The sequence below is a fragment of the Myodes glareolus genome, chromosome 1, assembly GCF_982192425.1.
Source record: "Myodes glareolus chromosome 1, mMyoGla1.1, whole genome shotgun sequence".
Lineage (NCBI taxonomy): Eukaryota > Metazoa > Chordata > Mammalia > Rodentia > Cricetidae > Myodes > Myodes glareolus.
This window is the reverse complement of record NC_142026.1, coordinates 33,517,697-33,545,287: the sequence shown is the minus strand read 5'-3', so window position 1 is coordinate 33,545,287 and position 27,591 is coordinate 33,517,697. Positions and strand designations below refer to the sequence as shown.

General features: G+C 45.4%; 1 protein-coding gene across 2 annotated transcripts; it reads right to left on the bottom strand.

Annotated features, from left to right (window-relative positions):
* On the bottom strand, window positions 1-21,945 carry Asb1 (ankyrin repeat and SOCS box containing 1). 2 transcript variants are annotated; one of them, XM_048441880.3, is made up of 5 exons: window positions 21,634-21,936; window positions 17,368-17,509; window positions 14,431-14,733; window positions 7,163-7,548; window positions 1-4,859 (listed from the first exon to the last, which is right to left on the bottom strand). In XM_048441880.3, exons 1-5 carry the CDS (start codon window positions 21,680-21,682, stop codon window positions 4,732-4,734), a joined length of 1,008 nt encoding a protein of 335 aa, XP_048297837.3. In that variant the 5' UTR covers window positions 21,683-21,936; the 3' UTR covers window positions 1-4,731. The 2 variants fall into 2 exon arrangements, with proteins under 2 accessions (XP_048297837.3, XP_087761636.1); XM_087905510.1 differs by lacking the exon at window positions 14,431-14,733 and having other exon boundaries at window positions 21,634-21,945.
* Window positions 21,946-27,591: the final 5,646 nt, after the last annotated feature.

Genomic DNA, 27,591 nt, shown 5'->3' with positions numbered 1-27,591 from the left:
TCAAGATGAAGAAATACCTTTATTCAGTTCATTTCCTCCAGACTTATCCAAAGTTGCCACATGGCCACCTTCAAACTGGCAAAATAAATCATAAATAACATAGGACAGAAAATGGCAGTGTCCACCTCCTCCCCACAACACAGAATGTTACTGGCTGGAAAGCTGTGAGAACTGAATTCTGGGCAACACTGTGGGTTCCACCATGCAGCCCCAGGATCCCCAACAGCTGTAAACTCCCGCAGTAAAGCCTTCTCTCCAGTCATAGGGAACCCTGCAGGAGTCAGTCCCTTTTACTTTCTCTGTGCACACAGTTGCACATGGGAGCTGATAAAATGGCTCAGAGGTTAAAGGCACTTTCCACCATACGGCTATCTGAGTCAATCAAATGGTTGAAGGAGAGAACCAACTCCCTTAAGCTGTCCTTTGATCTCCATATCCACACCATAGCTTACATGGGAATGCATGTACACACAAACATACACATCATGCACAACGGATGAATAAATGAATGAATGAATGTAAATAAAAGACTGAACATGAAGGAAGCTTCTACCCAATGAGACATAGGCCACAAAATTAAGGCATTTTGGAGGGAAATCAGAGGGCAAAAGCATTTATTATAACAATGTATCAAAAATGTCATTGTACTTTTGAAAGCTCTTAACTAGGCACAAGGGCAAAAAACAATCTGTCCTGACCACTGCAAACAAGCACAAACTCATCCCCAAACAGCAAAGAGGGGTTTGTAGTGAGCATGTCTCCAGCACAAGCACACAGACCCTAGTGCATGATACGCACACCCAACAGCAACAGAAGCAGTGGGAGTTATGCAGACACTACAGGGAGAACAGGGCTGGCTAGCCGTCAGGAGCAAACAGCCACACTGCGTGTGCAAGAAAACCATGTTCATAAATGCCAATCTCCAGTCAGACTGACAAAACAAAGAGGCTGAACACACAGCTCAGTGGTAGAGTGCTTGCCTCACATGCACAGGACTGGGGTTCAATCCCCAGGACTGGCTGAAAAGAGCTCCATGCCAGACACATGTTGAGGCTCCAGAAGGTCTCCCTATATCCTTCTCACTTCATCATCTTTTGTCAGGCTAGAGTGTAGAGCAAATACTCCACAAATCACTGTCCACTTCAAGACCTGTATGTCCCCATCTGTGGGGCTTTCTTGGAATGACCGCAAATCCGTAACAGTTAAGCACATGGACCTACTACTTACTGCATACCGAGGGAGTATGAGGAGGAGAGAGGAGCATAAGAAGGACAAGGAAGGAGCTCCCAAGTCAAAGAGATGGCTTCCAGAAATCGCTCTGTGCTGATGGAAGCCATTAGATCCCTGCAGGGCAGTGCCTAGTGGGCAGACAGTAAGGAGACAAAAGGACCCATGGACCACCACTGGTGCCATCATCAGCATCCCAGGTGCCACTGGTTCCCAAGGCCTGAGTGGGGGACAAACAATCCTCCCTGTGGGTGGCCTCATGAATTTGGGGTGGTAGAGGTCCATCAAAAGCAAGTCTAGACTTCTTAGGCCATGCACAGTGACCCTAGAGAATACTCTTGGACCCCAGGTATGGGAAAGCTGAGAAGCCTTTCACCACCATGCAGGCTATTAAAAATCCAAAATGTCTCATTAGTTTGTAACATTCACTATAACCGGACTGTGCCAGGATATCAGCAACAAGTAAACTTGAAAAAAAAAATCTGTGAACTGCAACCAAGAGTGCTCTAAATGCAAAGACATAGCCCATACTATCCCTTTCAAGCCAACATTCTAGTATTTGTCAGGAAGGATATGACGGCCGAATAAGACAAGCCAGTCAGCTGAGGAAATTGGATTTCCTCAAGCATTACACACTGCCCTTCTCCTTCCTACTGCACAGCTCTGCAGATGCTGCACTGTGGGCTGCAATGATCCCACTATGCCACCAGAGCACAAGGTCAGTACTACAGCGCCGGCTCTCAGCATTGCTACCACCATTAAGTGCACTTCCATTAAGACCACGGGACACAGACCACTCCCAAAGTACCTGCCTATGTCAGCTCTCACAGGACATCACTGGAGGCCACTGAAAGGCACAGCACAAAGGTCCTCCTGCCTGCAGTGGAGCCTCCACAGCTCCAGGAATTGGCTGAAACAGGTCAGGGCATGTTTACCTCTGCTCAGGCCCATATACAGTACTTTTTCTTTCAGGAAATTTGTATCTTAAAAAAAATACGTGAAGCCAGGCAATGGTGGCACACGCCTTTAATCCCAGCACTTAGGAGGCAGAGGCAGGTGGATCTCAGTGAGTTTGAGGCCTGCCTGATCTACAGAGCAAGTTCCAGGGCAGCCAAGACTGCTTCACAGAGAAACCCTGTCTCAAAACAAACAAACAACAGCAACAAAATTTTTAAATCATGCACGAAAGAATAGAGGGAAAACTTTCAAACTGATGGTCCTTAAGTCTGATAACAGAAATGGCCAACATTTGAAAATTGCTAATTACCTACTTAAAAAGTATTTTTGCCTAAATTTACCTAATGTCAAAACAAAACAATCAGAGAAGAGTATAAATAAGTAAATGAATAAATAAACAAATAAATAAGTGAATGAATAAATAAGTAAGCAAATAAATAAAGTGATAAACATCGCAAGTACAATAGCTACAAAATGTATGACATTGGTAGGTTTCTGGAAATATGTCTAAAAGCACACACAAAGATAAATTCTGAGGCATCAATACTGGCTAAACTCCAGCCTGCCTGGCCAAGACTCAAGGCACAAACCTGTTTAAATCAAGTGGCTGCCCCAGAAATAGCAACAATCACACAGATTCCCCTTAGATGAGCAGGGACAGCTTCAGGCTCCTTCCCTCTGGGCCACTGAGCTCCTTTGCTGGGGCCAGCTCAGCCAGAAGGCAGTAGTGTCATCAGGCCTACCACATTTCCACGCTAAGGAGACACCCAGAGCTCAGAAGTCTGTCGAGTAAACAGCAGTCCTCACCAAGGCCACATCAGCTCCCCATGGTGCCTCTCATGAACCTGGGGTGCTCACGATAGCGTTGCTCTTTCTTACCTGTACCTCATTCTTGAGAGCAACAAAATGCAGTACTTTCATAGAGTTACTGAAACAAGGAGGGGTGTCCTCAGTCAGCACCAATGCTGTTTCGCATTCAGGTTTGCCAGCTCAAAGTTTTCAACAAGCAGCAGAACCTCACAGTGCTGAGATTCTGAAAAAATAAGCACAGGGGACGCTACTCATGTCCCTGTAAAGTGCTGTGGCCTGGGCCCCCTACAGAACAGCTGGGGGAGATTGGGGAGAAACAGGCTCTGGCCCAGCTCATTCCCTCCCCACACACAGTACTCACTGGCCAGGGCTGGGGCAAGGCCCACTAGAACTCCATGTAGTGCATTTTGGCCAGCTTGGTGTTGCTGCACGGGGTCATTCTGAGATACTGGGGTGAGGTTTGGAACTCCATCCACAGATGGTCACTAAACCACACGATGGTTCAACAGTAAAGTATCAGTACAAGTTAGTTTCCTTTCATGGTCAAAAATTTTAACAGATCTAACATCTGCTTGCTCCTAAACATTCTCAAGTCTACAATCACCACACATCCACACAATAGTCCTAAGAGGTTTCAAAATGACAAAATGCAATTTCACCAAACAGGAGCAACCTGAGGATGCTCAAGGCTATGCGTAGTTCCTGACCCAACTGCCCATGACCCTCACACCTACACTGAGCTCATCTCTCTCACCAACAACCCTGGGCAGGACGGGGAAAAATCTCTAGGAGTGCCCACAAAGGCACTGAACCGGAAAGAGGGAGACACAGCCTGGTGGGCACCAAGCAGCTGGAACTGCGTAGCCTGGAACCACACAGGTAGCCCATACAGTTCCCATTTTCTGTATGGGAGGGTCTGTATAGAGCACCCCAGTGTCATCTTATCCTGTGAGAAGTGGCAGTGAGTGCTATTGGGATGGTCCCTGGTCTGAATGTGGGCAGTCACTTCCTGGTTAGTTTCAGGCGGGCCTCCTAAAGGTAATCACTAGCTAAAGATCCCCAGGGTGAGACGTCCGTCAGAAAACCTTTGCCAGGACAGGTGCTGCACTGTGGACACTGTGCTGAGACCTCCATGCACTGAGATAGCAGGCAGTGTATGCAGTCAAGAAACCATCTTGGAATGAAGACACTTCCAAGAGAGAATGCTGTAGCAGTAAGAAGAGATGCGCATCTAACAGCACATACAGACAAACCTGGGCAGGAAAACAGACCAGCAAGTGCAAGAACTGTGTGTCTGTTTCCCACATGTTTTCTTATCAAAACTCTCTTCTTGTTTGGATATTAAGCCTTAAAAGAACAACTAACTGCAAAGCAAGAACATAAATAGAAGCATAGCTTTGGAAAATACAAGCTTTCCCCACGAGGGCTACCATGAGGCTTGCAGGTTCAACCCATACTCCACACATTTCACAACCCATCCCATTAATATGTAACAGTAAAAATCCAGCACAGATATTGAAGAAGAACAAAATTAAGTTTGTATGCCCCTCTCAGTTGACAATGACTCAAGCACCTGAGACGGAATCACAATTCAAGAGAACATGGCTATTTCTTCTTCACTGACAGTCAGGGAACAAGTTGGCAGCGCAAGACATGGTTCACAGGATGTAAGAGGCTTCGTCAACTTTCACTGCAGATGGTCGGCTTCCTCACTGCAGTCAGCGCTGCATCTGAACTCTACTCATAAAGCAGAAATTTCTTTATAGGGTCTGGCAGCGGCAGCGAAGGAACCAGATGCAGTCGATATTTGCCAAGAGCTCTTCTCACAGCCACACGGCACAAACTCAGCAAGGTTCTGGGAATACCTGGAGAGTGAGAAGGGAAAAAGTTTATTCCATCCTAGTTCTAAAAGGCCAAAGCTGACTATAGTGGGCACAACTGCACTAACATAGCATTTCTAATCTCAGAGCCAAGAAGGCCCCGGAGGTAAGGAAGGCCTTGCTATCTGCTTCCATCTAACCAGGCATGTGTGCATCTGGTGGCAGTGCCTCCTGAGATCCTCAGTGTCCAAAAAAGGCTGCCCACGGGAGACCCCACAGATGAGAGCAAATGATCCACACTCTTGCTGTCCCAGCAGGGGCAAGGAGGCCTGGGGACACCAAGTTTGTAGTACTTGAATTCAGATATTAGGCTGGCAGTCCTGTCCCAAATCAAAAAGATACAGCCAAGGCCCTACTTCAGGAAGAGAAGGCGACAAGAAAAACGTGAATGCAAGCAGCTTCATTCTATCAGCCTGTTTCTCACCTGGCCGTCAGCCAGCAACTTGGAGGAAGGCTAAACAAGAATGTTTCCATGAACTGGCTTGGATATAGACAACAGATACACACTGGTATTAATGTTCTTTGGGAAATAAGAGACTACAGGAGCCTATTATTTGTGTTTTAATAAATAAAGCATGTCTGAAGATCAGAGGGCAAAGCAGCCACACTAGTCAGTCATACAGGCCAGGCAGTGGTGGCACACACCTTCAATCCCAGCAGCCACACTAGCTAGCCATAGAGGCTAGGCGGTGATGGCGCACGCCTTTAATCCCAGCACTAGAGAGGATTATAAAACAGGGGGAGACCGGTTTCAGGCTCAGTCTTCAGACTGAGGATTCATGGAGACAGAATCTCTCCTGTTTCAGTCTGAGGTAGAGAAAAGAGCCAGTGGCTGGCTGCTTTGCTTTTCTGATCTTCAGCTTGAACCCCAATATCTGCCATTGGGTTTTTATTATTCTTCCTACAAGAGACCGAAAATAAGATTATCAATTCCGATGTCCTCTGACGGGATGGCAGGAGTGAGGGAGAGAGGGCACCAGGCAGGAATTAAGATAAACACAGGACAATTTCTGAATTCCAGAGGGCACTGACAGCAAGCCCAAGCACAGGTAAATTTCAAACTCTCTTACCACTGACTTATTAATTCTTTGGCAAACTTCTATACAAACAAAATCCAGATCTTATTTTAACAAAAACTGGATTATCACAGAACTCAATCTAAGGCTATTTGAAGGGAAAAAAAAAACAGAGGAACTCTAAAAAATGAGCTTATAATTCTGTTCATTAAAATACATGTGAAGAGAAAGTCAGATATAAGAAGGGCAGAGAAAGTAAAGATGAATAAGAATGAAACAAATGAACCATGAATGAGAACACCATGATGGGTCAACAGGATGGCTCAGCGGGTAAGAATGCCACTTCCACGCTTAATTACCTGAGTTCAACCCATAGGACCCATGTGGCAGGAAGAAAGGACTCCTCTAAGCTTTCCTCCGACCTCTACACACATACTATGGCATGTACATGATTCCCTCATACATACATAAATAAATATACTAAAAATATTTTTAAAGAAAATGACATGATGAAACCCCTCACTTGGTACAATGATCTAAGAAACAAATTAAGAAAAAAAAGAAAAAACAAACTAAGAAAAAAAAGAAATAAAAAAAATGTGAAAAAGAAACCATTAGCTAAGAATGAGGTCAAAAAGCAGAGCAAAACGGTAGAGAACATAATTCTAAGAAAGTTGAAAGCATACATCTACTTTTATAGATTTCTGGCATCAGCTTTAGGTGTTTGGGAATGGCAAAATAACCATCTGGAGCTGAGGAGAGATGAAAGAACAGGGACTCACCCTCTCAGAGACACCAAGAGCGGTATACATTCTGTCATCCCAACACTGGGCAGCGAGGGAGAGCAGATCCCTGCCGTTCTGCTAGCCTGAGGAAAATACCCAAGGTTGTCCTCTAGCCTACACTCTCTCCTCTCTCTCTGCCTCTCTTTCTCTCTCTCTCTCTCTCTCTGGCCACTCTGGAGACCTACTGGTCCTAACTGAAGGCTTTAATTAAGTGCTTAACTGGAATTTCTTGGGGGGGGGGGTGTTGTTATTTTGTTATTTAAGATTTACTTATTTATTTTCATGTGTATTGGTGTTTTGCATGCATGTATGTCTGGGCACCATATGCATGAAGTGCCTGCAAAAGCCAGAGGAGGGTCTCCTAGAACTAGAGTTATAGACAGCTGTAAGCATCTGGGAATCAGGCCCTCTGAAAGAGGAATCAGTGCTCTGGTTCAGTCAACTCCAGATCACAAGACAGTGCTGAGCTCAGGCTACTTATACTTACTTCTGGCCTCTTTAAAGACCTGCAAGGCCTCAGGGTCCATCTTCCTTCTGCCTGTTGCCTCTGGGCCCAGTGATTCCCACTTCACCAGGTTCAGGTTGGCTCCAAAGTCTACCAGCAGGCTCACGAAGGCAGCCTCACAACCATGGCGCAGGACAGCATCCATAACACACCCAGGGGAGCCCCTGTAGAATTTCTGTGTGTTGACAGGGCCATTGCAATTGAAGTCAGGATTTGCCCCAGCCTTCAGAAGGAGCCTGAAACACTGAAGGTTATGGTAGGCAGCACTGATGTATAGAGGACAGACCACCAAGGAGGTAAGCCGCCTTGTGAAAAGGGTCTGAGTGTCAGGAGTCAGGTGAGGGTTGACATCAACATCCGCCCCATACCTACAGGAAGAGAAAAATAAGTTATAAGTCAAACTCAGACCACAGAGCCTGTCTAGCACTCTGAGGAAGGCATCTGACAGTCACACAGGGAGCCTCTGGAGACGCCACAGGTCACACACAGTCAGCCCTCTACCTGCAGGTACCATATCCAAAGACTCAACTAACCAATAATGAACATATACAGTCACTTTCCTGTCCTTACTGTCTAGACAATAGATTACAACAGCACAGCACCTATAGTAGAGTTGTATTTTAAGTTGTCTATGTGCCAAGACTACATGCAGAAACTCTACTGTTATATCAAGGGATGATGAAGTATCAGTACTTCCAGCAAGAGAAGGCAACAAGTAAAAACATGGAATCCATTTATACACATTCCAAAGGGAAGTCTTCCAGATTTTTAAAAATAAAATAATTACAAGACTATACAATTTCAGAGGTAAGAAAAGAAAAACTTTCAAATTCATTATAAAACTAATACAATAACCCAACTCAATTTAAAAATCTACAATAAGCAAAAAATTATAATAACAAAGAAAGTCCAAATACATATTTAGAAAGTCGTATACCAAAAACTCATGGAATTACCCTAAAAATTAAATATTAACTTCAATTTCAGAAATTCCATTAACAGAATATATTGTATTAATGAATCTCAAGGAAAAATACTGATTAACACTAATAATGCAAAAAGGCAAAAGCTAAGAGTTATACATGTTTTAAAATAGCCTATAAAACAGAAAGTGATAAAATACATTTTCTGAAGCCAGAAATCATCATCTTATTTCACAGGAAGTACCAAGGTGTCCCTTGCTACAGGGAAGCACAGCACAGACCCTGCACATGCTGGCCTCTGTGACGCCGATGCAGAAAGCATGAGGAGTGTAACTGGCAAAGGCAATCAGACAAACAAGGCTGGAAAGGAAAAAATGAACCGTTTTCTATGCTCAGAGGAAAGGATTACAAAATCCAAAAAGGTCTACAAGAAATGAATAAACAACAAGCAATAAGATAATTCACTAACACAGCAGACTGAAATGAAAGCCTTCATATATACATATATATACATACATACATGTGTATGTATGTATATGTATGTATATACACACACAAACAAAAGCCCAGTTTAAAGATTAAGTAGAAAAGCAGTAGCCATTATGACAACAAAATAATTTTTAAATGATCTATATAAGCATAAACATAATAAATCAGAGTTATAAGAACAGGCCTAAGAAATAGAAAGGCACATCAAACACTAGAAGAAGCTCAGAATCTCACAAATTTTCCCTAAGTTGATTTTATGAATGGAAACACTGTTCCTGAACTACTGAAGCTAACTACAAATAAATAGTACCCCTGGAACTAATACATTGGTTCTAAAGTTCAACTGGAAGATCAAACAAGATCAAAAGCAAAGCAACCACGCAGAGGAGATAGCACCACCATAAGAAGGGCTTAGTATAAAGATCTATAAAACTAAAACACAAGCATGTGGATGAGCCAGCAGACCCACATAAACTCATAAAACATCTTACAACAGACCCAACTGCAAGCATAAAATTAAATATATACAGTAAATAACTATCTTAAGAGGGACGGGTAGTCTTGAACTTTTTAAAAATGTTTTTAATGATTTATTTTTATTTTATGTACATTGGTGTTTTGCCTACATGTATATGAGGGTGTTGGACCCCCCTGGAACTGGAGCTATAGACAGCTGTGAGCTGTCATTTGAGTGCTGGGAAATGAACCCAGGTCCTCTGGAAGTGCTCACAATCACTGAGCATCTCTCCAGCCCTGGTCTTAAACTTTTTAATACTTTTTTTCCCAGGACAATTGGAAATTCACATGAGAAAAGATAGAGTTAAGTACATTAATCACAGTGCACACCAAGATAAATTCCAAACAGACCAGAATTTACAAATAAACTATAACACCATATGGAAACTAGGAAAGATTATTTAGGTCAAATTTACCACCTGGGGCTGGTGAAATGGTTCAGTGAGTAAAGAACCTTGTTGTCAAGACTGATGGCCTGAGTTCAACCCCTGGTACCAAGACGCTGGACAGAGAGAACCAAAAGTGTAAAAGTGAAGGACAAATCATAGACCCTTGTAAATGTTTACCTAGAGGTGAAGGAGAGATAAGGACAATGAGACAATGTTAGAAGTTAGACCTTTTCCAATATACTTTGTTGTGTAGATTACAGTTTGAACCATGCAAACACTTTACATGGTGAAGCAACCACTAAAACATGAGAACAAAAGAAACCAACAAACCCAAGTACATCCATAACTGGTCAGTCAGGTTATGCTCCCCAATATGATGAGTCTTCTTTTCAGACAGTCTAGACGGGATTAGTGGGGATAATCCCAGCATCAGATTCAATTGCAAGGACCTGAGGACCTACACAGGAAGCATGGCTTCCCAGAAGGGCAGCATCGTGCAGCCCTGCCCAGGAGGTAGGTGCACAGCAGTAAGAAAGCGATTTCCTAGAGCTGACCACTTCCTGACTCCCAAGGACAATCTCACTAGGTACAGGTGCTGAAGGACCCACAGCCAGTCTTTTTTGCCTGCCCTTGGCATGCTCCACAAACCCCCCCCCAAAAAAATATATATAGCATTACAGTTGCCTGAGGGCAAGTGCAAACTACCTATCTCTTTTACTCTAACCAGGGGTCAGCCAGCTGCAACAGGGAGGGTAGCCTGGCTCAAGGAGGAGAGTCCTAACAAGGTGAGCAAGGTACCTGCTAAGGACAGGGCTTGGCATAAGGCAGTGGAGCCCAAATAGGGCAAGGAGGAGTGAGGGGACGCAGGAGGCAGGAAGAGATGCAGATTAACTACAGACAGCGTATGATGGGAACAGAAAGTAATATGGACACACACCCCCTAAGGAACAGCAATGCTTCCAGAGTAGAACACACTCCTAAACACTTCTAAAAGTACTTCATTCAGGTCTTGGTTTCTTTTTTCTTTTCTTTTCTTTCTTTCTTTTTTTTTTTTTTGAGACAGGATTTTATTATATTGTACAAAGTGTGTATAAACTGGTGGCAATCTTTCAAATAATTATATAACAGACATCTGCGTCTCTGCCCAGCTTAGATCTTTGTTTCTCCACAGATTCTTCACTGAAACCAGTCACCTATCTGTCACCACAGTCACCTGTATACTTAAGCCCTCTCTGGCCCCAGATAGCTCTGGGGTGTCTCACAAACTGTGTCATCACCTGAGTATTTCACTTGAAACAGGAAATGACAATACATAGGGACTCAACTCGTGGGGACCTGATACTCAGGGTCCAGAAAAGATGGGATAATACCATTTTCCTTGCCTAGATGACAGATAGCCAACAGTCTCAGCCAGCAGTCCTGCTTCACAATCTCTCTCTAGCACTTCAGGTGTCTAAAGGAACTGGAATCAAAAATGCTTCTTTGGGGCAGCCCAGGCCTGGGGACAAAAGAGGCAAATATCCTTTATTGGCTCCTTTCTTCTACAAATAAAGCCTTACTTATGTTCTGAGACTCTCTAGGAGTGAGAGGAGAATACAAGCAGAAAACTGTTCACTTTACTCACATCACTTTTCAACTAGAAAAAGGAAATCTATGTCTCACACAGTTCTTCCTTCCTTGTTGGAGACATGTCTCCCAGATTGTTTACAATCTTTGGGTGACAGTGTGACAATCTGGTACCTATAGGAAATACAGCTTTTGAAACTCATAAAAATATAGTGAATAGGATCCAGTTCATTTTAATCCTAAATATTTTCTAAATTTCTCTATTGCTTTTATTATCTCTACACACCCAAACAGCTAAACAAGTCAATATAACCTTGAGTACACAGAAACATCATTTCTTACCTTCTATCCTAAAATATCAGCAATGTAGAGCAAGGGAGTTTACCAACAACCAAGGGAAGTGCCTTACAGAGAGCCAGAAAATTATAATAATGAAAGATGAAAGGCATGCCTACAGAAAAAGTGATACAGACAGGCAGGCAGATTTGGGTTTTATTTTGATATTACCCATTTAGTAACTTACCAGTACCATTTCCATTTTCGTCTTTGTTATTTTTGGCTGTTTGTTTGCTTGCTTGCTTGCTTGTTTTTAGACAAGGTCTCATCATGTACCCGATTGGCCTAGAACTTGCTATGTAGACCAGGCTGGCCTCAAACTCATAGAGCTCTACCTGCCTCTGCCTCCCCAGTGCTGATATTAAAAGTGTTCATCACTACACAGAGCAAGCTTCCATTTTCTAAAAGTCAATCATCATAAAGTTTAGAATATAGGGAAATTTTAAATTACATAATATATGTTAATATGCTTGCTTGCCACACAAACACACAAATATAAAAAATTCAAAAATATAGCCAGGCAGTGGTGATGCACACCTTTAATTCAGAGGCAGGCAGATCTTGGTGAGTTTGAGGCCAGTCTGGTCTACAGAGTGAATTCCAGGACAGCCAAGGCAGAGAAATTTTGTCTCAAAAAGCAAAAAACAAAACAAAAAAATTTAAAAAAAACATTTCCACATTAATGCCTTAAAATTCTCTAAGATGCAAAAGCATGAACTCAAGGTAGTTTAGATCGCCATGCTAGATATGCCTAAATGAGTTTCTTTGAAGCCCAAACTTTATCACCCTCTAATTTAAAACTTCCTCGATCATTTATCTTTAATCTGTAGCTGATTAGTATATAAGCCTTTTGGAAGAATATACTTCCAGAACCTAGTTGAGAAACCATGTTCTGCACCAAGCAAGAAGGCTCACTCCTCCGAGCCCACTGCTAGAGCACTCTTCTACAAGGGAACTTTTACCCACTCCCTTTCTTTTTTGGGGGGGAGGGGCACTGTATTTATTTATGTAAGTTTTATATTTGATGCTAAAGGCTCTTAAACTAAATCTTCAATCCAAATTTTTAAGACTTAAATGAAACAGTGATAAATTGTAAAATCCTAATCATAGAAAAAGCTTCCAACTCGGTTTTTTTTTTTAAATCAATCTTATTTTACATACCAATCCCAGTTCCCTCTCCCTCCCATCCCCCACCTTCTCCCCCCCATCCACTCCTCAGGGTGAGGCCTCCTAAGGAGAGTCAACAAAGTCTGTCAAGTCACTTGAGGCAGGACCAAGGTCCTCCCCCTGTATCTAAGCTGAGCAAGATAGCCCTCCATAGGGAATGGGCTCCAAAGAGCCAGTTTATGCATTAGGGATAAATCCTGTTCTACTGCTAGTGGCCTCATAAACTGCCCAAGCCACACAACTGTCACCCACATTCAGATAGCCTAGTTTGTCTTATGCTGGTTTCCCACCTGTCAGTCTGGAGTCAGTGAGCTCACACTTGCTTGGGTCAGCTGCTTCTGTGGGTTTCCCCAACACAGTCTTGGTCCCTTTGCTCATAATATCGCTTCTCCCTCTTTATGACTAGACTCCAGGTGCTCGGCTCAGTGCTTAGCTGTGGATCTCTGCATCTGCTTCCCTCAGTTACTTGATGAAGGTTCTATAATGACAACTACACTCTCACTAAGAGCAAGTTAGCTACCTAAGCTACACTAGCCTACCCTAGAACTAGCTGGCCTCCACATTAAGGGATGAACAAGACATCTAGGGTGGAAAGATGCCACTGAAAGTATGAAAAGGGAGAACAAAAGCTGGTTCAAACAAAAGAAAATGTAACATCAATATAATTAAATCATAACACTCAGCTCAAAACCTAATTGAAATGTAGAGGCAACTGACAAAAGTTACAACAGTAATTACAAACTTACACATTTCTCTAAATTTTGGCTGCTTTGATGGCAAAGAAAAAAATGGGGATCCTGAAGAAGAGAACTTAAGTTAACACACCATGCAAGCATTCACAACAATGTGTGTGAGGGGCATCAGTAATGAAAAACTTCACTGTTATTATAGAATCCTCTTCCAAAACTCTAAGAACAAAGAAGAAATCAATGTCAACTACAGCTATTTTTAAAAAATGAGCTTTTGGGGCTGGAGAGATGACTCACCAGTTAAGCATTTGCTGCACTTGCAGAGGACCAGAGTTCAGTTCCCAGCACCCACATCATATGGCCCACAAATACCTGTAACAACTCCAGGGGATCTGATACCCGCTTCTGGTACCCACACATGGTACACACACACACACACACACACACACATGAAAATTTTTTTAATATTTCAAGAATAAGAATCTAACTCTAATGCATAAACTGGCTTTGTGGGGGCCCATTCTCTAGGAGAGATACCTTGCTAACCTAGGCATTGGGGGTGGGGCGCAACTTGGCTCTGTCTCAACAAGGTGTTGGAATAGACTTAGTTGACTCCCCAGGGAGGTCTTACCCTTCTCTGAGGAGCGGAGGGAGAAAGCAGGAGGAGAAGAGAGAAGGAGACTTGGGACTGGCATGTAAAATTAAAAAAATAAATAAGAATAAGGAACCTTAGAGGATATGGCCAAAGCTATAAATGAAGGTAAATTGCATTGAAAGTTTACATTGTTGGGCTGGAGAGATGGCTCAGTGGTTAAGAGCTTTGCTTGCTCTTCCAAAGGTCCTGAGTTCAATTCCCAGCAACCACATCTGATCACAACCATCTGTAATGAGATTTGGTACCCTCTTCTGGCCTGCTGGGATACATGCAGGCAGAACACTGAATACATAATAAAGAAATAAATAAAAAAAAAAAGAAAGTTCATATTGTTAAAAATAAATAAGCACACAATTCAAAAAGTTAAGAAAAATAACAGTAAGCATAAGGCATCAGTGGGTGAGAAAGCAATGAAGGGAACTAATGAAGCAGTCCTTCCAAGTCCTCTAACAAGCATACTCTTAAAGTAGGAAAAACAAGTACAGAAACGGGGAAAGGCTACAGATCTGGCAGTACTGACCTGATAAGAGCCTTCAGGATGTCATCCCTACCCACGCGAGAGGCATGGTAGACAGGAGTGCTGCGGTGGTGCCGGCTGCCGTTGGGGTCAGCACCAGCTTCTAAAAGGATCTCAGTGCTCTCCAGGTGCCCATTCACTACAGCCACATACAGGGCAGTCTGCCCCTTGACATCCACTAGGTCCACCTCGGCTCCTTTGCGTATGAGGAAGTCCACACAGTTCCCATGGCCTGCAGTGGCTGCAATTCTCAACGGTGTACAGGGGAGCCAGCCACAGCACCAGACAGACTTTTCATTGATGCGGCTATATGGGAACACAGGGAGCTGATGAGAATCACCCCAGGCAAATGAGCGGTTCTCCCTCTTCTCACACTGGTAGAGGCTCCCAAGAAAGACAGCTATTTAGGTAGCCAACGCCAACCCCCAGGTTTAGAATACCTTCACCTGTGTTGTTTTCTTTCTCATGGTGCTGAGCATCAAACCCAGGATTTTGTACACATTATGCAAACACTCTACCCCTGAGCTACATTTCCAGTCCTTTGTGTTCTGTGTCCTGAAATGCTTCCACAATTGCCCTACTGAACTTAAGCAGAGAAAATAGGCATTCAGGGTCCAGTGACAAGGAAACTAGGGGCTTCAGCAAAATAATCAGCACTAAAACTGAGATTTCTAGTTCTTAGATACCTAACCTACATTTCAACGCCTATTCCTCTACAATACTTATATAGATCCATCAGGAACACAGGGCAGGACAGGCAGGGCCATGTACATCCTCTTACTAGTGACCATCTATAAAGGTTCAGTGCTGGAATCCTCTCCAGATAAAGACAATCAATAGTAGTGACCTATCTCCTCCTACCCTGACCCAGAACAACTGAGAGTCTAGGAGATCATGAAGATTAACGGGGGCAGCATTCTTGGCCAACAGTGGCAGCCAACTGTCCAGACACAGCTCTCAGACAGTATGACCACCAAAAAACTATCTATGCTGTCCACTGACGCGCCAGGTCAGCAACCAAGGTGTGTTTAACCTCAGCTTCCACACTGAAGCAGAAACTAAGGACCATTCCATAGGCATTGTCTCTCCAAAGCAGTCCTGGTGTTCTACCTCCAGTCACACATAGGCTGATACAGGTCACTAAAGTTCAGGAACCCTCCAGAACTCACCACCAGAGACATGGACAACAAAAGAAAATGTTAAAGGAAAAGGACATTCATGAACCCTGAGTTTAAGAAAAAAGGAGCCAGTGTGATGGCATGGGTCAATAATCTAGAACTCAGGAGGGGGAGGCAGAGGAAGAAGGGTCAGGAGTTCAAAGCCAGCCTGGGCTATAAAGCTACATAAGGGCCAAATGGGAAGGAAGAAATAGGGGAAAGGGGAGGAAAAGGGAAAAGAGAGAAGAGAGACAGGGAGAGGGAAGGGGAGCACAATAGTAGAGTAGAATGAACTCTTTCATTCTACTGCTCTATCTGTGTGCTTAAGTCTTTCAGGGGCTTGAACCACATTAAATAAATTTAAATTTTGTGCTTAGTTTTATTAGGTTTATTCATTTTATTTCACATATGAATATTTTGCCTGTACATATGTTTTTGTGCTACATGCATGCTTGGTGCCTGCAGAAGTCAGAAGAGGATGTCTCATGTGAGTGCTGGGAATTGAAACTGGGTCCTCTGGGAGAGCAACAAGTGCTCTTAACTGCTAAGTCTTCTCTCCAGCCCTGTGTTTTGGTTTTTAAATACTGACATGTGCTCTATGAAATAATGCTAAGACATTAGAAGGATAAGTAAGGAACATACTCCTGGCTGGTTAGGAATCCTTTACTTGGGAATTGTCTACACAAAGGCAGTAGTGTAGGTCTCCCACAGGGACTTCAATCAATCCACGGCATCCACTCCTCCAGGCAAAGTAGAAACACAGAAGTATGAAATCCAGTTTCAATATCATTCACACAAAGTACTCAAGGAGCCCCCAGAGAAAATGATGGGTGCTCTCTTAGCATCCTGCACAGGGAGACAGGGCAAGACTCTCAGCTTTAAAAGAAGATCCAGGACTCAGTAACTGGAAGGATTTTGTAATCAGGAGGCCAGGAAAAGAAAACAAAAGAGATGGCAGCCACCACATCCCTATAGTGGGAAGTCAGCTGGCCTATGGCTGATCACTAACAGACCTGAGAAGTGAAAACGAGAACATCAAAGGAATGGCGATAAAATAGCTGTAGAAAAAGAACTACTCTGGCTAAGGAGCCATAGGAGAAAGGATGAAGAGATGGCTCAATGGTTAAGGGCATGATGTGACACTCTCAGAGAACCTGGGTTCGATTCCCAGCACCCATATCAGGTGACTCACAATCACCTAGTTTCAAGGGATGACCTTCCTCTTCAGGACTCTGTGGTCACCTGTATTTACATACGCATACCCACCCATCCCCCATACACACATAATTTAAATGAATAAAATAGTCAGGCATAGTGGTTGGTACACACCTTTCTTTAATCCTAGCACTTAGGGGACAGAGGCATGCTGATCTCTGTGAATTTGAGGCCATCCTGGTACACATAATAAATTCTGAGTCAGCCAAGGTTACACAGTGAGACTCTGTTTTAAATAAAACATCTTTTCTTGTATTTTAAAGAGCCATAAGGGACTTGGAGGGGCAAGGCCACTACTGACATCTCTAACATTGCCTTCAAAAAAACACTGAGGAAACTAATGCCTAGATAGGACAAGTTACCAGAAAACACAAAGGTCAATCACAGAGCCAGACTTGGACCCAGGGAAACCTGCCCACAGTACCCGACAACCAATAATTCTTCCTTTTGTCTCTCCTCTAACATCAAAAGGCATTCCTGCAGCATCAGTCTTAATCGGCAATCCAAACCACAAATTTCAGTCTCCTGAAGACCTACAGGCCAATACCTGCTGCCAGCCCCAGCTCACCTCCGGTAGCTCTCCTCTTGCAGTAGATTCCTGAGGGTCTGGAGGTCCCCTACATAGGCTGCATCATGGAGCCTTGTATCTTCACAGTGCTCTAGTGGATGGTCACAGAACTGCTCTCTCAGCCACTCCTTCAGATTAGGACCTGCAGGACGAGAGGGGCTCCTATCAGTGTGGGAAACCGTTAGCAAGGCCAACCAAATAGGACGCCTTCTGCAGTGGCTCCTTCCTGCCCAGTCACACAGGAAACAATTCATAAGAAAAAGCTGTAAGATTTCCCTTATCAAACTAGCCATCCCTGACATCAAGCCTAATAAAATTCTTTTTCTAAAAAGAAAAGAAAAAAAATGTCCTAGTCCATCTGATGGACTAGGGAACAATTGAACAATGAGCTAACAGGACTTCATAGCACAGAAGATTCTACATAAAGTACTGCCAAATTAAAACTGAAAATATTACACCAAAAATTCTAGCATGTAGGGCTGGAGAAATGGCTCAGCGGTTAAGAGCATTGTCTACTCTTCCGAAGGTCCTGAGTTCAATTCCCAGCAACCACACGGTGGCTCACAACCATCTGTAATGAGGTCTGGTGTCCTCTTCTGGCCTTCAGGCATACACGCAGAAAGAATATTGTATACATAATAAATAAATAAATAAAATATTTTAAAAAAAATTCTAGCATGTAATTACTCTAATTTATCTCCAGTATGTAAGAACATCTCTAAACTGGGGCATCTGAAAGGAGAATGGCAGTCATCTCCGTGTGTTAGAGGCCTGCCCAGTATGGTAGTGCTAGGAGACAACACAGACCTTTAACCAGTGTGGCATCACATGCAGCCACAGGGTCAGTGGGAAAGTGTCTTCCTGCAGGTCTGCAGAATTTCTCCTGGGATCCTGGTGAGGTCTTATCAGAGGGTAATTATAAGAACAGACTTCCTGGTTAGCCAGGAGATCACAGTTCCTCCACTGGTGTCTGCCTCAAGGTGCCTACATCAGAACCTGCACCATGAAATTCAGCCTCTAAGACTGAACTAAATAAATCACTTTTCTTTATAGTTATCCTATCTCAGGTATTTTGTTGTAGCAATGAAAATAACAGGAAAAGTCTCAAATGTAACATTTTGTATAAAAATTACACTTCAAGATGTCTCAATTAGTAGTATTTGCCATGCAAACACGAGCCCTTAAGCTCAGATCCCCAACACTCATAAAAAGCCAAGACCTGTTGCACATGTCTATAGTTCTACCAGGGGTAGGGGAGGCAGAGACAGGAAGCTCCCTAGGGCTGTGGATCTCTGGGCTGGCTGACAGCCAGTCTAGTTAAATCCAAATCTGCAAACTCCATATGCAGTGAGAAACCTTGTTTCATGCAGAAGGAGCGGTGGGCCGCTTCCCGCCGCCCACCTCCCAGCTAGCTTTACCCCTGAAATAATTATATGGAAACTGTATTCTTTTAAACACTGCCTGGCCCATTATCTGTAGCCTCTTATTAGGTAACTCTTACATATTGATCTAACCCATTTCTAATAATCTGTGTAGCACCAGGAGGTGGTGGCTTACCAGGAGGATTCTAACCTGCAGCTGTCTCGGAGAGCAGAGTCATGGTGACTGCCTCATTGCCTTCTTCCTCCCAGCATTCTGTTCTGTCTACTCCACCTATCTAAGCTGCTGTCCTATCAAAAGCCAAGGCAGTTTCTTTATTAACCAACGAAAGTAACACATAGACAGTTAACCCTCCTCCATCAGTTTCAAAAATAAGGTGGAGTATGGGGATAACACTAAATGTTGACCTCTGATCTCCACATATACATGTGCACACACACGTACAAAGAGAAATAGAAAAATTATACCTAAGTAAAAAACTAAAAAATGAATGCATAAATACAAGTACAGCCTATATAACAAAAAATAAAGAGGACTAAATGGAAAAACCATACATATTATGTACTAGAATGAGAAGATTCAATATAAAAGAATTCTCAAGGTTACCCATAAATAAAATATAGCCAGTCTCTTCAGAAATTTGATACTGGATATACCAAAAATATTCCAAAATTTATTTGTAGATATACATAAGGGAGAATTGGTTTTTTGTTTTAGTAAGAATAATGGGCCGAGCTGTGGTGTCACACTCTTTTTAACTCTAGCATTTGGGAGGCAGAGGCAGGTGGATCTCTGTGAGTTCAAGACTAGCCTGGTCTACAGAGTGAGTTCCAGGACAGCCAAAGAAACACTATTTTAAAAAACAAAAAACAAACAAAATAATGGGGTGAAAAAAAAAAGCTCTACCATACTAGATAACAAAACTCTCACCAAACTAAACAAAAACAAAACAAAACAATAACAACAACAACAAAAAAAAAAAAACAGGCATCAAAAGCCGAGAGAAAAATGTAGTCAATATTGAGTATTTGTACAATTAATCACCTGCTTGGAAACATCTGTATCGCTCTCATGTCAAAGTCTAAACTTAACTCCAGGAGACTGATGTTTTATAAAAACTTGCATCAAAAGGCATTATAAAAACAGCACAAATTCTAACTGCTGCAATACAAGTCTCCACTCTGTGATGATGTCCTAGCATGTGACCAGGTGTTATTCTAAAGCACAGCCCTTCACAAGCAGGCTTTTTCTAGATGCTGGTTTCGTATTCAAACAGAATACCCTTTGAGTCCCCACTGAAAACAACAATTTCCTAAAGGGACAGTGTGCTGATGAGTAGGTGGGCATCCTTGCTCTCCAGGATCTGAAAGTCCACTGAACGGGCAAGACAAAAAGGCTAATGGCAGCACAAGGTTCACAAACACCTACGTGGCTCCTGCAGATCCCACAACCAGATGTGCAGCAGATCAACAGGTAGGCATCAAGCCCAGAAACTGCTCTTTAAGGCTCCATCCAGGTCCTCCCCTGATCAATGCCCTCCACTGCAAGTACACTGCAGTTACCAATGGATATACAAATTCAAAGCCAAAGTTGGGGAAGATTCAGATGTGTCAAGGAAGTGGGCACCAGAGGACTTGATCAGGTCTTTGAACCTCCCTTTGCTCATCTCTCTTCAAGGATACCAGCCCGGGGCCAGGGCACCCTCAGAAATTCCCCCAATTCTAGAGTAAAAGGCCACTTCATGTTTGTGTTTTTCTGATCTTCCACTCCAGTGACAACACAGCTACCCCGGAGACAGCACTCAAGACCAGCCCCTCCACCCCAAGCTGGACACACTAACAAAACAGGTACTGAAAGGCTGAAACCAGTTTCTTTAACAGGACAGGGCATGACAGGGCAGTCCACTCTGAGATCTTGTTTGTCCCTGAGATCAAAGTCAAAGCCAACCAAAGTTCTTGGTGGCAGAGGCTTTGTTTAGCCTTTTCGGGTCACCCTGATAACCTCATGAGCCAAACCAACAGTAAATAAATAAATAAATAAATAAAGTCATCCTGATAACCTCATGAGCCAAACCAACAGTAAATAAATAAATAAAGCCTGTTGATTTGATGAAGGGAGGAAGGACAAGACTTTGTCATTTGTGTGGCCTTCTGAGATTTTTGATACCTAAGAGTTCCCTGAACAAAACAAGTGCCTCTCCAAGACCAGAGATGGGCACAGCACGGTCCCCACCACACGCGTGGCAGTCTCAGAAAGACCCCATGTGGGACTTGGCACCAGGAAGTTCCTCTCCTGGGAATCCTCGGTTTCACAGTGGCAGTACTGCAAAGTGGAGATGCTGGGGCAGGTGGCGAGAGTCAGTCTTTCTCTGCAGGTGGTCAAGCGCCTCTATAAGCGCTGTGTCACTGGCAGGCTCTCTGGGTACAACATGGTAGTCAAGGGAGGCAGGGGGTGTCCAGTGGCTACGAGGCGCTGACTGGCAAGACGGGATGAGGAAAGGGAGCCTGCCCTACAGGGGGCCGACCTCTGAGGACTTTTCCTGACCAGTGTGCTCAGATCTGGAAGAGGATCCGTTCTCCGTGTCACGGCTGTGGTCATCGACTAGGATCGGCTAACAGGGTGGCAGTTACAAGACCAACTCTGGCCTTGTAACTCCACCTGGAAAGAAAAAAAAAAACCCACGAGAGGGCTAACCACGGAGGCTGAGAGCGGGGGTCGCGCCCTGGGCCCCACGAAGCATGACGTCCACTAACTGACCCCGGGTACGGCGCCGCAGACCTGACCGGCGGGGACGAAGGACACGGGGCCCTGGACGCCCGAGGGCCACATTCTGACAGACCCGCAGACGCGGCCCCGCTCCCCATCATCCCACGCAGCTCACGTTACCTGCGGCCCTCGGGCCGGCCCGCCCTTCGGGGCTCCCGCCCTCTGCCATGCCGACTCGGCCCTCGGCCTCCGCCTTGACCCCACGGTGGTCCGTCCGCCTCCTCGGCGACGCCGTCAAAGAGCAAACCGGTCTGAGGTACACATCCGACGCCACCGGCAGGTGGGCGTGTCCGGGGCTCGACTTCCGGCCAGTAAGTGCCTCGCTAGCGCACTTCCGGCTCCGCCAGCGGGGCGCTTGGGTCTCCACTTCCGGCCTAGCTAACGGATTTGAGATCTGTGCTGGAAGGAAGACAAACTGTGGAGTGGCGTCTGCGAAGGAAGCTGCAAGTCTAGGGAAACGCCTCTCCCCTGGGGGCGGAGGCTTAGTTGCGTGCTTCAGGAACTTCTGATTGGCAGGTTCTGTCCCCGCCCACGGAAAAAGGAGGGACGTGGGCGTGGCCGCTGCGGCGGGGTAGACCGTTCTCGGCCTCCCGTGGCGGCTGAAGGTCGTGTCAGAGACTCGGGGCAGCGCCCGTCACCGGTCCTTAAGGTGCGGCTCCGATGGTGCCTTCCGAGTCGGTGCCTTGTAAAGTGGTATAAGTCGAGTGCAGCCCAGAATGTCACCATGGAACCAGCAGTGCTCGTAGCCTGGCGAGGCGTGTTGACCGAGTGACTTTCCTCAAGCACTCTCGATTTTATCCCGGTCACACAGTGAGCATCGCGTTCCAAACAGCTCTTAAGTAAGGACGCTGTCGGGTCCTTCCGTTCTCTCCCTCGCGACTTAGCGAAAGTCTCTTGCAGGGGAAGGGCTCCAGGGAACCCGGGAGGCTGCGCCTTACGGAGACAGAAGCGCCCCGCCGGCCGTGTGCGGTGAGGTGGAGGCGAGTTACGGTGTCTGTGACTTGTCTGCATCTTTGTGTGGTCATGGCAGACCAGCTAGCAACCCATAAGTACCCCCACATATCCTCATACCCAGGCTGGCTCAGCTGCCCAGGTCAGAAGAGCTGGGTGGGGCAGCCTGGAGCCACGGGCATTGAGGGTGTTGAAGGGAAAGAGAAGAGATTCCTGCGGTGGTGTTCGGGCTTGGAAACAGCAGAGAACGCCGCTGGCATGAGATACAGGTGGCATCAATGACGCTGCAGGGCAAAGAGCCAGGTGGCCCAGCCTTATCACTCTACTCCACAACCGCAAATCCCTAGCTCGGATATCTCAAGTGTAAAACCACCCAGATGTGCATGGACGGATAAATACACACCAAAATGTGGCCTTGTGGACAGGGCCTTAAAAAGTCTCTGTCCCGGGCTACAGTATGGACAACCCTGGAGGACACTGTACTCAGTAAAATAAGCCACCTATAAAGAACAAACCGTGCACTAAAGGAATCAACTTTGTAGAAACAGAATGGAATAGTGGATACCAGGTTGTTGCCAGAAGAGCGAGTTCCTGCGGTGCGGGAACAGGTAAAACTCCTTGCTGTCACCTGAGTCAGAGAATGTCCCTTTATTCTCTTAGAGACTGCAACTCAGGCCAAACTGGATTCATGGCTTTGACTCAGACAAGAATTCTAGGACTAGTAAAAGCAAATCTGAGGTTTTATCAAAGATATTTTAACATAGATTTAACCACTAGACTTAGAAGAGAGTATTAAGACGTACCTAAGTGTAGCTCAAGGGAGTCCCAACGTTAGCACTAGCTACATGCATCATTTTGATGGCTCTCAACTTAGATCTCAAAAGGTTGCTCCAAAACTATATATGTGTGCGTATATATGAGATTATAGGGTGGCTTCAGACGTGCCTTGAATGGAATTTTGACCTGAAAAGATAAAACCAGGAGCCACTGGTGGCGTACGGAGCTTTGTACATGTTCTTTTCTGTAAATAAAGTTTCTGGTGAGAGTCCTAGAAAACTGCAGATTTATTGCTGGGGAGGAGGGAAGGCCTTGAGCCATTAATTGTGTCCAAATTCCTGCTTCTCTGTAGGCAAGAGGCTTCAACCAAATTCCTGGATGAGGGGGCTCCTCGTCCTCTTCACGACCCCATAATTTCCCTCTCTATCCTACCTCAGGAGGAAGGGAAAGCGAACACTTTTTAAAGACTGGGGGCAGTGCATGGAGAGAAGGTCTTACTCTGCAGCCTTTGACTGGTCTGGAGCTCACTATGTAGACCAGTCTGGCCTTGAACTCTAGAGATCAACCTGCCTCTGCTTCCCTGGTGCTGGAAAAGTACACCACCATACCTGGCAAGATTGGTTTTTCTCTTTATTCAGTGTGTGTGTGTGTGTGTGTGTGTGTGTGTGTGTGTGTGTGTGTGTGTGCTGTGAGCATTTGTGTATGCAGGTTGCCTCCAGGCCAGAAGAGGGGTTAGGCTGGAGTTACAGGCAGTTGTGAGCCGGTGCTGGAAACAGTACTCTACTCAACCATTGAGTCATCTCTCCAACCCCTGAAGTTAGTATTTTAATGGGAACAATATCAGTTTGGAAAGATGAAAAAGGTTTGGGGTTGATTATATTGTGTTTGCTTATGACTTTTAAAGGGTTAAAATGGCTAATTTCATCAGTAGACCAGGCTGACTTTGAACTCACAGAGATCAGCCTGCCTCTGCCTCCCAAGTGCTGGGATTAATCAGTGACTGTATGTTTTTGTGTCCTTTTTTGTTGTTGTTTTGGCTTAAGGTGTGTGTGTGTGTGTGTGTGAGAGAGAGAGAGAGAGAGAGAGAGAGAGAGAGAGAGAGAGAATGAGAATATAAAGTTGGGTCAGTGGGAGAATCTGGGAAGTTGGGGAGGGGGAAGAATATGACGAAAATACATTGTATAAAAATTATTAAATAAAATAAGAGGTTTTGATTAGATGAATCTTGCCTGGGTCAGGTTGTCAAAGTTGTTTCTGGTGACTATAGCATGCAGTCAGTTTCAGCTGTGCCACCTTCCCTGGTCCCACGGGGCTGCCCTCTTTTTTCACAGCCTTTCCATGGAGGTGGTGTGGCTTGAGCAGAGTCTTCCTCTCACACCACCATGCCCCTCACCTGCCTTTACTGCTCCCCTGGGGAGGTCATCTGCTTCTGTAAAGAGATTAGCAGCCCTTGCTACATGAAGGGAAGGTAGTCTCTCACACCCAACACTTGGCAGCACTCTTAGTGCCTGGGGTAAGGCAAATGGAAGGACCCACACTTTACCATCACCTCCAAAGTCAGAACCCCAAGGTCAGGAGTCTGATTAGTGCTGTTGCTGTACCCAAGACCTCTCAGAGCAGTAACTCAGACACAGAGCATCCGAGAGTGACTCCCAGCCCAGGTCAGGAAGTGAATCCAGGACGGGGGGGGGGGGGGGGGGGGGGGTCCAGAACACAGGACTGCAGTTTCACAGCAGGGTAGGCTGGGGCTGCAGCCCCTCCACACCCTGGACTCTGCCCTTCGCTATGCGGGTCCTCACTGCCAGGTAACATTTCCTCCCATAAAGCATGGCTTCTGTCAGTTGGACGCATAAATCTGCTAATGACCCCTGAAGGCCAGCCTTGTGCCCCTTAGGCAGACATCTGGGGCCCTTTGTTAGGCAAGTCCAGCTACCCACCCCACCCCCTACCTCCCATTGTACACACACGGATATGGCTTTCTTTGCCTCCTCACACCAACCCAGGAGCTCTTGCTCCCATTCACCAGGTGTCCCATCTGCCCATCAGGGCCCTGGGCTCCTGGCCCTGCTCCACCTGTGTGACCCCTAGCATTTATCTTGCCTCACCTCACCTCACCTCACCTCAGGACTGCCTCAGAAACTATCTCCTGCAGACATTCATTTCTCCCTCTGCTGGGATGAGTGTGTGTTTCTCTTATGGGACTTGCCTGGGTTTATGGATCAATGTCCCTCAACAGCCAGAGCCAACAAGATCCGGAAATGCAGGGACAATCAAAGTGGAACACTGTCCCTTGGAACCTATGGATCAGAGTAGAGCGTCGAATAGTGGCCTCCAAGAGAACTGGCCCCTGTGAATGCAAGCCAGCTACACAAGAGTCTTTGCAAATGACAGTGAAGAACCTCAGAACGAAGCCACTTGGAGTAGCGTAGACTCCTAGGGCAGTTTATTCCCAAAAGACACAGATATTACAGTCCGTGGTATTAGAAGTTGTAGAACCCTTAGGAGGAGCCGAATGTCAGAAACTGGGGTGACTGGGAATGTACCATCAGACTGCGGGACTGTGGGACCCAGACCTTCCTCGTTCTCTTTTACTTCCTGCCCATGCAGTGAGTGGTTTTGCTCTGTCACATGCTCCCATAAAGTTCCATGTTGCCACCAACTCAAAAACTGTGAGAGACTGCTCTGTGACCTCACCAGCGGGCCACCGGCTCCTCACTCAGCAACTAAAGGAGCGCTTCTCACAGTCCGCCCCCCCATGCTGTCTCTGGTTTCCCTGTGGACCAGGAGCAAGTCCGGCTGGATCCCCAGCCAGGACGTGTGGTGTACGAAAGGCTCCCCTAAAGGACTCGGAAAACAGAAGACAAAGAAGTCACAGCGTGTACCTGCTCTTAGCTGTGCTACCCACAAACCCACAAGTACCATTTGGGGGACTTTTCTTTCAGAAGTTAATTATTCTCATGCTTAGAATTTATTTCCACCTGGGCCCCAAACCAAAGGACACAGCACAAAGCGGGGCTGTTGTGGAAGCTGAGGCTCCTGCAGAGGCCACACCGGGGTCAGAATCAACGGCACTACCTTGGGCAGGGAACCAGCAGAAGGCTATTTCCGAAGCCATAAAGGCTCCAAACGCCCTGCACTGCAATTAATAAATATCATTGTTGAGAGACAGGAACAAAACCCGCCTTCACTTCTTGATTTGGTGGCCCGTTTGGTGAGGCACTTACGAACAGGCTCAGCCAACATACACACATAATGGCTTTAATTACATCCTGTGAATTTATTTTTCCAGAGAGAAGTATTTCTGAGGGGAAATGTCCATAAAAGCAGCTTTAGCAGAGTGTGGTCGTGTGTGCATTTCCTATAGGAAATCTGTTTAGTTTAAATCCCAGCTTAAGGGCACAAAGACAGGGGACCCAGAACAGCCTGCTGACAGCCCAGAGGGGGTGGTGTCTGGGGCCACTGTGCCCTTTGCCCTTTGCCCTTGAGATGACTCTCTCAGTTCTGCACTCAGTAATTCAGACTTATTCTCAGGAGAACGAAGGGCGCTATGCTTTCATGGCTGCATGCTGGGCACTGTTGTCCTCCCAGGTGAGACCCCTCCCGGTTAGTAAAATGACAAAGACAGGTTTGAGATGGAATCCTATTTCCTTAGTAATACGTGGAGTCACAACCTCAACTCTTTTCCAGGGACCCATCCTCACTGAGATCCCTGAAAGCTGGCCACCTCCCAAACTGTTGTTCTAAAGTAACTCTTGAATTCTAGAACACACACATGTCAATGTTATATTAACATGTCTCCATATGCCACTTCCCTTTTATTACATCACCAATACGAACCATTCTTTGTAACTTCGTGAATCTTTGGCTCTCCAGCTTCCGGGACAGGCCTAACATCCAAGTACCCAATCTGCACTGATATAGATGCTGAACCCGAGCGCATGGAGGGAATTTTTGAACACAATGAAGTTGCCTAACTTCAGTCCCATCCGGGCCCACTTTCAGGCGCTGAGGAGACAGCTCAGAGGGCAGAGTGCCTGTTGTACAAGCACAAAGGGTTGAGTTTGGATCCCAGCAACCACATAAAAGGTGGCACAGCCATAGCCACGCAGGACTACAGCACCAGTGCTGGGGGAGGAAAAGGGACAAGACCGGAGGATCACGGTCTTGCTGGCCAGCTGGCCTAGCTGGAAAAAAAAGGGGGGGGGGGAGTTCCAAGGTCAGTGAGACTCTTATTAAAGGGTAAGGCAGGGTGTAGAAGATTGAACATCCTTCTCTGGCCTCTGCACACAGGCATGAACACATGCACACACATGCATATACCACACACACGTGCATGGGCACACCATACCA

Bases quoted from the DNA above. Each gene is read 5' to 3' on its own strand.
- Asb1 (XM_048441880.3), bottom strand. From the start codon at position 21,682: ATGGCAGAGGGCGGGAGCCCCGAAGGGCGGGCCGGCCCGAGGGCCGCA. The intron at 7,549-14,430 runs GTCAGTACTGCC...CTCTTCCTGTAG, and splicing joins ATCCTGAAGGCTCTTATCAG to GTATGGGGCGGATGTTGATG. The intron at 4,860-7,162 runs GTAAGTATAAGT...CTCACTCTCCAG, and splicing joins GGTCTTTAAAGAGGCCAGAA to GTATTCCCAGAACCTTGCTG.